The following is an 11,393-nucleotide window of genomic DNA, read 5'->3' as shown; positions in this document are numbered from 1 at the left end:
GCGAAACGAGCCAACAAAGCTCTCACCTCACGGTTTTGAAGCTTAATTCGTTTCGATCGATAAATTCACTCCAGCTACCGGTCGATCTCGCGCTGCAGACGAAATGAAACATCCGCAGCATCCGCATCGACCGTAAGGGAAGCATGCGCTCTCTCCCTCTCTCTCTCTCTTTTTCACTCTTTCAAGGAAAAGCGAACCATTATATACCTTCAAACCCGGACGGCTGGACTACTAGACGAGAAAAGTGTGAAACGCGCAGCCAGGAGTAGCACACCAGCACGATCGGCAACACTTTTCCTCAACCCTGAGCAGGGAAGAGCAAAGCAATACATAACGGCGCACGCAACCAACGCTGTAGCTCCGCCCATTTGCTGCAACGCCGCCGAGCCCGTATCGCAACAATATGGCGCATGCGTGTGTGTATGGGTGCGAGCAGCCCGAAACAAAGAGCCCCCGAGAGCTTTGCGGAGAAAAACTCGCCCTGCCTGTACTCATTCCGAGTTATGCGTTCGCTGTGCGCAGACCGACCGATCGTCATTCCGTCTTCGACCGCGTGCGCCTGGTTGTGATCCATTTCGTGTGAGCCTGTCGTAAGGGTTTTTTTTTAACGTTTAGTGTCAATTGAAGCAAGGTGCATCATTCGTGCGTAGGTGTATGTGTGACGTATGTATGCGTGTGTGTGTCTATGCGTAATTTTGTGAAAGCAGCAATTGTGCTTCAGCAAGTGTGTGCGCTAATTGCATCAAGCAATACTGTTTGGGATGCAACATCAACTGAAGATTTTCCTGTGACGTTTCAGTGAGTTTCGGAAAGGAAACGAGTGATTGCTATAAAACGAAAAGCTATAACACAAGTGGAACTAGAGTAGAGCCCACCCGATTGCAGCTGTCTTAATGTCGGTGTGCGCGTGTTCCGTGCGGTGATGAGCGTTTGAAAAGTCGCGTAAAAGTGCCCACAAAGAAACAAAACAAAAAGAAACAACCAAAACTACCCGACAAAATTGAGTCGAACAAGCGTGCCAGCTGCCCCCCGACCGCCCCCTTCATGATCGACACGTGCCGCACGGAGGAGAAGGTGTTCAAGATTGCCACCAACTACAAGATGCCGACGCTGCAGCCCCGCATCGGTTTCAGCATCGACTCGATAGTGGGCAACACCACGCCGAAATCGCCGCCCTCGCCGCCCCACACCATCACCAAGCAGGGCGACACGACGATCGGCGGTGGCGTTGGTGGTGCTGGTGGTGCTGTCCCGCCCGGCAGTGGCCCGGGCGTACGGACGCCCAGCCCGCTCGCGTCCGAGAGCTACTCGGTGCGGTTGAACCGGCTGCAGAGTCTGTCGCCGCCGCACAACTACAGCATCACCCGGCTGCCCGAGAGCCCCCAGAGCCTGGAAGGCAGTCACGCCAGTGTCCGCTCGCTGGAGGCGCTGCAGTCGCGCCTCTCACCCCCCGTCAGCCACACGGTTAGCCCGGGCGCGGTGCCACTCTCCCTCAAACGGCCACGGAGCTCCTCGCCACCGGTATCGCCACCGCCGCCGCCGCCCGCAACGGGCGTCGTTGGGCTGGGTGGTGGTCCGCAGGGTGGTGGTGGTCCGGTACCGCCGGCCCACCCGGCCGGCCCGATCGTGGTCCCCGGCCTGCCGCCCGGTCTGGTGCGCCCGTTCCCCGTCAGCCCCTCGCAGCACGCGCCCGGTGCACACCCTGCCCAGCCCGGCGGTCCCCAGCCGGAGCTGAAATCGTTGCCCCCGTTCCTGCACACGCCCGAGATGGTGCAGGCGGCCCATAATCAACACTTTCTGGCGGCCCAGTTCCAGGCGGCCGCCCTTGCCCACGCCCAGGCGGGTCAGCCGTTCCCGCCGCATCCCGCCGCCGCCCATCTGCACAATCCAAATATGCCCCCGCGCGACAGCTACCCGCTCTACCCGTGGCTGCTGAGCCGCCACGGACGCGGCGTGTTCCCGATCGGCTTCCCAGGAAGTAAGTGTTTGTTTTTTAAGTATTTACAATCGCTCTCAAAAGTGCACAAAAATGCATCCACATCGAAGAAAAAGCGCGTCCTTTAAGGTACTTTCTTTGTCCAGTGTCTTGGTCTTAGTTTGATGGCCGTTTAATACATCCCCGTCGGCATTTTCTACCGACGCGTGTTACAAACATCTCGATTGCGATCCTCCTTATCGGGACTGGAACGGCTCAAACCGTTGTTTTGGCTTTATTTAAGTAGCCTAATTTTGTTGACTCTCTCTCTCCCCCTCTCCCTTACTCTCGCTCTTTCTTTTCTCGACAAACCTTTTCCTAACATTCGCTACAGAGGGAAAAAAGGGACTTTAATTGGAATCCCACCCGCGGGGGGAATCTATTTCTGATGACCCGTGGAAGATGTGTGTGTGTGTGTGTGTGTGTGTGCTGAAAAGGATGATGTTGAAAACCCTCAACTCCCTTAACCTCTTGCCAGGCTTCCAGGAACTCCCAGAACGGTTCTGAGGTTTGGCCACTTATCTCGAGTTCGTTTTGGTTTCCCTTTTTTCAAAAAAAAACCCAATTTCCAACGTGTGCCACTTCACACGATCGTTTTCAAGCCAAAGCAAAACAATGCACCTTTCTCTCTTTCGACTCGTTTTGGTGTTGTGCCGTTGTGTATCGGAATGATTGTTGGAAAGTTGATTCTGATCTAATTAAGATACTTTCTTACCTGCCTGCCTTCAGGGATGAATAGATGAAGCTGGGGGCCGATGGTTTTATGACCACAACTCTACCCTTCTAGCAATAAAAAAAAACCCACCGTGCTGCAACAGAATGTCCTCGCAAATGGTCGTGCTGTAAGCAATGCTTTACATCATTCGTTTGTTCCGGAAAATTGATGCGCTCGTAAAACTGTGACCATTTCAACGTTGTTTTTTTCATTTTACACTTTTATTGAGCTACACAAGTACATGCGGCCAAGTAGGAGGGGGAGGGGAAGGTTATAAATATTGTGAACAAACCCATCCATCCCGTTTAGCAGCAAGGACAGCTTGCATGCTCTGTTCTAGCTTCCTTATAAAATAAATAATAAATCAACTAATTAAAAGGGAAACGCAGCGATGACTGCCGTTTCAACAAGCTAACCAAGAGCTTGGGAGAGCGAAGATAGCTGCAAATGTGAAAGTGCGACGCAAAGGGGAGGAAAAAACCCGAAACACTTTCAATGTGTTATCGATGTCGTGTGCATGATTCGACAAGCAGCTTCCGATCGGGATTTGCTATCCATTGGCTTCCACGAGCTGTTAATAAAAGCTCATTTATCACTAATTTATCACCTCTCTCTCTCTCTCTCTCTCACTGTGCACGAGGATTAACACTCAACGAAGTTGCCAATGTATCGATACGTCCGACCGTTCCGGTTCGGTCTTCAATGCACTTCACCCCCTCCCAGTTCCCTTTTCCCCCGTCTCACAGCGCGATCGCGCCCACAACGTGCGCTCGTTCCTCATAATTTCATCGGATGCTGGTGCAATAAATCGAATTCCACAATTTATACGCATTTTAACGACTACGTCCGAGGGGTTTTGGATAATTTATGCCACCTTTTGTTACACATACGCACACCTTCCGTCCCGGACCGCGACTGGGGTGCTCCAAGGGGTAGCTCAAGCTTACCACGGTTTTGCTTTTGCACGTAGTTTTTCTTCCCTCGCTTCGTCTGTCTTACACCACCTTTTTGCACCACCCAAACATCTCTCCCCGCAGGCGCTTGTTAGTTTTGTGTGTGTGTGCGTCTGCCTTGCATGATTTTCTGCTCTTTTTTTCTCCACTCTCGCTCGCTGCATCCTCCAAAACCCGGCATAAAATCTTAGCCGGACTCCCCAAAACAACAACTCCCAAAAAATGCTCTCCTTTTCGCTTGGGGTAGGGAAATTTTTGCTCCGGCTGCTCCGGTGGAATTTTAAGTACAAAATTACACTCAACGCAGCGGAAACACTCCCCACCAATTACTCGCACATTAAACCAAACAAAACACAAACCGACACACACAGGGAAGGACACATGCGTGGCAAGTTGTTTACAAAATTCATGAAGTGCAAAACATGTGACCACTGTTGCGCAAAACGACCGGGTCAGTGTGTGTGAGTGTGTCGGAATGTGCAATGTTTCTTGTTGCTAAATTATCACATCACTTCTTCCGCCCTTTTTTCCAGTTTGAAAAGCAAACTCATAAACAGTTAGGACATAAAGGACGGCAAGCCCAGCCCGGAGGGGAAAGGGAAAAACCAGCCGTGCAAATATTATTGCAAAAAGAATTGGAAAAAAGGACCCACCCGGGATGCCACTTTTGGTGTTTTTGGTGGCAACTCCCAGCTTCCAAAAAAAAGCAATTATTATGCATCCACTTTTTCGGAAGAATGGGACAATAAAACTTTTCCATGCATTTATAATTATCCTCATTTACCCACTGCTTGTTTCTGCACTGTTTAATGAGCTGTAGTGGCAGCTACCAAACGAAAGTGTTTCAGAACACCCCCCGAAAAAAAAGACTCTCTCCATTCCCTTCATTATCGAGCATTCAAAATATCAAAAAAAAATACAAAAAAATCATCACCACAAATGACGAGACCTTTAGCCGGAGAGACGGGTCCTGCGTCTGCCTGCCTGCGCCTTAAATCAAGCCATTAATTTATGGCGATGAAAATAAATTAATGAGATATTTAATACCGATATCGTTCAGGGTTCCAAGACGAGCGCGACACCCTTTTTCTACTATTCTTCCTCTACCCGATCGGTGTGGTTCTTCGTTCCCAATTGTTCCCCAGGCCCCATGTGCTTTGCCCGGCAAGAGAAACGAACCCCGCACCACCTGGCCGGTTGGGTGGAAACATGAGATCCCAGGCTCGGATCTCGTCTGCTAACGCCACAAACGACAGCCTCGAACAACAACAAAAAACCCAGGGAGGGAGGCCGAACGATCCCAATCTTTCGCGCAGCTTCTCTTCATTCATAATTACACACCACACGACACAGCACAGCGAACGAACGAGCGAACACGCAACGGGCCGAAAAAGATGCGGGATAGAATTGGAGAAATCAAGCAGCTTCTTCTCACTCGATCACGCAGCAAGCAGAAAACGCTATCAAAAAACGAATCATTTTGCGCGAGGCTTTTACGGTGCAAGCTTGATCGGTTGGATAATCCGTTGGGCAAGCTCGAAACCATCATCATCACCATCATCATTGCCGCCCGTCACCGCGATCGTGTATGGTTGACTAACAAATTGATCTACCCCACAGCTCGCCGCGTTTTCGGCTGCGGCTGCGCCTCGCCTGCTGTGTCGCGCCCGATCGCTCGCAAACGCTCGTTAATTAATTATGCACTAATTTAGTTCCTCGGGTTTATGCTGCACAACGAGCATCGAACCGCAATGTGCACCACCCTCCCCCCCCCCCCCCTTGACGCACCGGTTCTGGTGCTCTTAATTGCTTGTTTTTTGGAAGGTGTTTACGTGTGCCGGTGCCTGTCCGTTTGAAACCGTTTGCGCATTGTGAGGTTGTGCAAACGTGAAGTGCACATCCGGTGGCGCCCAACGAAAAAAAAACAAGACATTAGAAGACAACTACAGCAACACGCAGAAAATGGCATGCATCGGATAGTGGGGTAGTAAAAAGAACACCCCGATGATGATGAAATATTCATTTGTGCAGTGTGCAGTGCCGCAAATACATCAAGCACTGCGTGGAGTGGCTTTAAAGTGGTGAACCTGGATGGAGGACTGAGAGTAGAGAAACAAAAAAAAGACAAAATAATAAACTCATAAACAGGCCAAGCAGAAGTAGCAGATAGAGGAGAGCAGCAAAGAAGCGGAGAAAAAACGTACCAAAATATTGTAGAGTAGAAAAAAAACGCGATGCATGATAAGGACGGCTTCATACTTCAAGACATCAGAAAAGCGGTCGAACCACACAAAACAAAAAAGTAACATAACCAAGCAGCAAGTGTATGAAACTGAGCAGCAGCAGCAAACAAGCAGCAAAGCCAAGGATGCGAAACGTTGCGGTAGAGGTGAGGTAGAAGAAGAAGCAGAAGAAAAAAATATGAATTTGAAATGAACAAGATCTTATCGAGCACCGGACTCATTGTTCTTAGCACTCACTCCGGGGCTCACGGGCACGGGACCAAGCAAATCAACGCGTGCTGAAACGCATGAAGAAAAGACGCAAGAAAAAGTGAAACCAATCATTAGATCACACGGATAACCGGCGTGGCCGTACGGCTTCGGAAATCAATCATTTCCCCCCCTGCGCTGGATCGAGCCTAATTAAAGTGACATGTATATGCGCACTAGAATGTGACGACGAACCCTCCAGTGGCCACGCGTGATCGTGCATGACATATCGGTACAATGTGTTTGCTTTTTTCCTCTTCTGTTTTGTGTTGCAAGTGACAAAACTTGCTACCAGAAATCGACTCCACACACTCAAACATATATCATGGTAATTGCGATCAAACTACACTGCACAGGAAGCTCGAGTTGGGGGGGGGAGGAAAAACAAACTTGCCTAATGATCGCACTCAAATCAACCGTGCTCAAATGTTGCACTGCACTAACAATATCGATGGCGATGGAAGTGGGAGTTCAAAATGGGTGGTAGATTTAACGCAAACACCCTACACAACTAATGGCCCCCCCTGTAACAACACAGCACAATTGACGGAAGGCGGGCATAAAAAAAACGACCATTTCAAGCGGTTCCAACCGAATGGCCCACGGTGCTGGTGGTGGCGGTGGAATTGAATTATCTAAATTAACTTAATTTTCAACTTCTCGCCTAGTCGCCCAGCCCGACATCGACATCGGCCAACCAGCGGGGCGGAGGGCAGCGATCGCGAACCCTTTTTTATATGTACAAAAAAACACCTCCTGCGGCGGCTTTCGTGCCCACCAGCAAGCGATCGAGCGATCGGCTTTCGGTCTCTTTCTGTTGCCGTTGTGCTGTGGCGAACGGAGAGAAAAAGGGGTGCCCCTGTTGTATCGAGTGACAGACCGTGACACACACACACACACACACACACAAAGTCACAGAGAGCCGGCGGTTCCGGAAAGGTGGTCGCGATCGCGTCACAGTGATACGATTATTTTAATTGAATTACACGCAGCAGTTTCAGCAGGTTTCAGCCGCTCAATGGCGTCGACAGTCGCGCGCTCCAGTAAACGGGGCGGTTGGTTTCTGTTATTTTTCCACCGTTGTTTTGTTGTTTATTGGCTACCACTACTGCACTACGACTGGCTACGACTACGACTTGCCTTCACGACCAGCGCCATTGCTTGGGTTTTAGTGTATAGTGGCCGTGGCGTTTTTTTTTATATCGGTGTTGACGATGCCGCTGCCCGCTGCCAACCAAACGGCTTTAGTGCTGCAACTGCTTGCGGGGGGGACACGTTGCTGTGTGTTTCGTATCGCGGGTGGAAAATGTATTAATTAGTGTGTGCTGCGAGTTGATTAAAAGGTAATTACGCTCTCCCGGTCGGTGGGTGGGTGTGTGTGAGCGTCTGTTACACTTTGCGAGCGTTGCGCCTGTCAACCTCCGCGATGACGGGGGGAAGGAAAATGCGAACACACGTAAATCGAGCCGTGTTGATTGCATTTTAATTGAGCGAACAATTCTAACCTCCCATGACACTGAGAAAGAAGATAGAGGGGGAGAAATCCGACAGTTTAGGGCAAAGAAAATGGTGCATTTTAATGCAAATGGAGTGCGCATCTACGCGCCACTAAAAGAAGCGTTACGCGTAATCCGGCTCGAAGGACCAAAACTTAATTTTTATTGCTTGTTGTGACAACAAATTGCTATCTCAAACGGTTTTCTACAACGCCTTCCACTAAATGCTCCACTAACTGACCATAAAGGTATGTTAAGCACAACCTTTCTCAATAGGGGGAAAAGCGGCTAGCAGATGCCTCATTTGCAGCGTTTAAACTCACCCAAACACAGCCTGTTAAACAACTTCGACCAGCCGGCTCTCTCTTCCATTAAAAACTCATTTACACATGCAAGGCGGAAAACAAACGCACGCTTGCTGTAGCGCTCTGGCTGTTCCCCAGCCCAACGGTCCCACGGGCTGTGGACGAACCCCTCCACCCTTTGCAAAAGTCCTTTTTCGCGTCTATTTATGCTCCACGGCGCACACATGCACACAACTCAATAAGCTTGCGGGAGCGGCACCAACACCCTTACCCAAGCCCCCCCCCCCCCCCCCCCCCCTCCCTCTACCTCAAAAACAACAGCCAGTGTGTGTGTGCAAGTGCAATATATTTACCCGTAATGATATATAATTATTTAATTACACGTACCGTGAACACTAGTTTGTGTGTTAAACGCACAAGAGCGCGGCCGTTGGGGCACACAAAGCAGCTGTTGGCACAAATGTTTCACACTGATTGCACCTACACATCGAAACCTTGCGCGTGTGTGTGTGTGTGTCTGTTCCAGTGTGCGTTTCCATTTCCATTCCGATCGCCCCTGTTTTTCCCTTGGGTCCTGGAATCTACCTTCTACCCGCGCGAAAACATTAGCCGCCTCATCTAGGCTACTTACGCGGCAGCGGCACTTTCGCTAACGCTTCTCCGACCGAGTGTCACGTGTCACCTCTTCAAACCTGCATACTGATAATCTCTTTTCTTCTCTCCCTCTCTCCCCAATCTACCGACAGACTACCTCATACCGTTCCGCAAGTCGAAGCGCGTCCGGACCGCATTCTCGCCCTCGCAACTACTCAAGCTGGAGCATGCGTTCGAGAGCAACCACTACGTCGTCGGGGCCGAGCGCAAGCAGCTCGCCCAGAACCTCAACCTCTCCGAGACGCAGGTAAGCATGGCACAGCCACGGTGGGGGGGGGGGGTTGATTTTCCCGTAAATCCAAACAAGCGAAAGGTCCTTTGATGTCGTCCTGTCCCGGGGAAGCCCCACCAATGGGTGCTGGGGATTAGGGAAATATTGGATAAAGCTTTATATGTAGCTCAGCAGAGGCAGGGCACAAACTAGAGTCTTACTAGCGTCATTTATAAGGGAGCTTATTAGGGGGCCGCCGCCATTCTCCCGCGCGCTAAGCAGGTCGCTCAGCCAGTGTAAATTAGATTAAATTACATTTATATCCCTACTTCAGTGCATAATTACTACAACGCTCGTACGCTCGCTTGCCGGCGCTGGCCAGCCGGTTGATCATTTGGTTGGCTTGTAATTTCCTCCTCCTCCTCCTCCTCCTCCTAGCGCGCTTGGCGGGGCATGAAAACACCAACGCCATACGCGATTGTCACCTTGTTGGGGTGTCCAATTGTGTCATATTACGCACCAACCAACCAGCCGTGCTGACCGAACCGTTGATTGACAGCGTTTGAACAGGCCGCCATCTTTTTATAGTAACACTCGCAGAGCAAGCATTTTAACTAGTACATCTTAAACTTATCCTTGAACAAAAAAGTTTCTCTCTGCAATTTTATTTCATGGTTTTAATGGTTGTCCTTCCTTCGTTTGCTTCCAGGTGAAAGTGTGGTTCCAGAACCGGCGCACCAAGCACAAGCGCATGCAGCAGGAGGAGGGCGGTTCCGGCTCGGGCAAGTCCACCGACGGCGACCACCAGAATCGGTCCGCCTCCAGCCCGACCGGCAGCTGCGACGAGGAGGACGACGAGGACGAGTTCATCGACATGGACGACTGTCCAAGCGATGAGGAAAACATGCACCACAATGGCTAAGCCCGCAAGCCACTGTGCGCGCCCGTTTCAGTGCCAAAATGGCGTCACAGCCGTGTCGCAGAGTAAAGCGGCTTGCAAAACCAGTGTACCAGTGATTCACGTGTTTCCACTAGCTTTGGCTCCCCCACTTTTGATGGCGCAAAGTTAGTGCGAGATCACCAAACCCCACGTCAAGCCAACGCAACCGGAGCAAACGGTGGAGCAGATACCCGCTCCATTGCATTGCAGCGAAAGTATTGAAAGTATTATTATTGTGTTTTTTTTTTTCTTTGTACATTTGTGAGTTAGAATTGCCTGGAGGCGGCTGGCACTACAGAACGGAAAACAGGGGACATCAACCCACACCCGCATTACCATTAGGGATTTGTTTGTTTTTTTTTTAGATGCTAACCTTTATTCTTGTACATAGGGCAGGCTGTAGGATAGTGCAAAGCGTGTTGCGAGAGCAGAGAGTTTTATTAGTCATATATAGTTTTGGGGGATCCATGCCCTTTACCGTGTACTGCTACTACTACTACTACTATTACTACTACTACTATTTGTGTTGCTAACTGAGAAGATGTAGCAAACCACTTCATACGAGGCTAACGATGCGTGAAACGAGAAGAAGTAAGAGAGAGAATTAGGGCGTTTGGTGTACATTGATTACGATTAGCACTAGAGTTCCATGCAGCTCAGACAAACGCCGATCTGCCACACAATCATGCCAGCAGAAGGTGGCAGAGCCGATGGTTGAGTATCCTGTAAATTATCGGAAATATTTAATAAATGTAGCTATAAAAAACGAGTACTATAAGGCTGTAGTGCAAAGCTGATACCCGAGATACCCGAACACAATACACCCAATTGTAATCGATCGTAATAAATATTAAACAAAGCATAACATTCCGTTTGTCAGTTTATTTGAATTGTAAGACAAAAAAATGCATTTCTGCATACTGTATTTTCTACTCTTTTGACATCTCTTTCGCTATAAAGGGGGCTTTTGTGTTGTACATCAATTTATAATGTGTCCATTTTCGCTTTCTACAGTTTTGCAGCTTACTTTTTTAATGTTTTCGACTCAATTTCCCCTTCTTATCTTCTCTCGTTTTGCCACTTTTCTATTTCAACTTTTTCAACACCCAAATGCACCCGCGATTAACAACCGGAAACATTCAATTGAATTTCACATCTCTCCTCTTCTTTTCTTGTCTTTCAATTTTCACTTAAGGATGTTCTGTTTTCTGTCATCCCTTGTTGTCGTCTTGTCTCGTTTTTTTGCACTCCTCTGTTCCCAACAATCAACGCCGATCAGCTCAAAACGGCTCAAATGCAGCACGAAACCACCAAGTCATTAGTACCGATCGACACCGTTTCACTTCGTTTCGTTTAGCGAGCCGGCTCCAGGACAGTTGCACTGCACTGCTCCCCCGGGGTGTGTGGTGGGGCGGAGAGGACCTGAGCCCTGGCGGCCATTCGGCTGAACATCATTTTGTGCGTTTAAAAGCACATTTCATCAGCAAACGAGCCTGATAATTCCCTTTGCCTTCTTCATCGTTTTACAACGCACTCTCCCATCCCCCGCTCAGTCTGTCCCCCTTTTCCGGACCCTACTGAACGAGACCTACCTAAGGGGCTACCGTTTTGGTTCAATTTGGTAGTGTAAAGAAATCATCCATCGTTTCACC

General features: G+C 49.5%; 1 protein-coding gene across 1 annotated transcript; it reads left to right on the top strand.

Annotated features, from left to right (window-relative positions):
- The first annotated feature begins 217 nt into the window (after nt 1–217).
- On the top strand, nt 218–10,611 carry LOC120953534 (homeotic protein empty spiracles-like). The gene is made up of 3 exons (XM_040373569.2): nt 218–1,978; nt 8,683–8,837; nt 9,511–10,611. Exons 1-3 carry the CDS (start codon nt 1,045–1,047, stop codon nt 9,721–9,723), a joined length of 1,302 nt encoding a protein of 433 aa, XP_040229503.2. The 5' UTR covers nt 218–1,044; the 3' UTR covers nt 9,724–10,611.
- Nucleotides 10,612–11,393: the final 782 nt, after the last annotated feature.

This window comes from Anopheles coluzzii, chromosome 2, assembly GCF_943734685.1.
Source record: "Anopheles coluzzii chromosome 2, AcolN3, whole genome shotgun sequence".
Lineage (NCBI taxonomy): Eukaryota > Metazoa > Arthropoda > Insecta > Diptera > Culicidae > Anopheles > Anopheles coluzzii.
This window is presented reverse-complemented; position numbering and strand designations above follow the sequence as displayed.

Coding starts and splice junctions, on each gene's coding strand:
- LOC120953534 (XM_040373569.2), top strand. CDS start 1,045: ATGATCGACACGTGCCGCACGGAGGAGAAGGTGTTCAAGATTGCCACC. Junction 1,979..8,682: donor CCCGATCGGCTTCCCAGGAA/GTAAGTGTTTGT, acceptor ATCTACCGACAG/ACTACCTCATACCGTTCCGC. Junction 8,838..9,510: donor TCAACCTCTCCGAGACGCAG/GTAAGCATGGCA, acceptor GTTTGCTTCCAG/GTGAAAGTGTGGTTCCAGAA.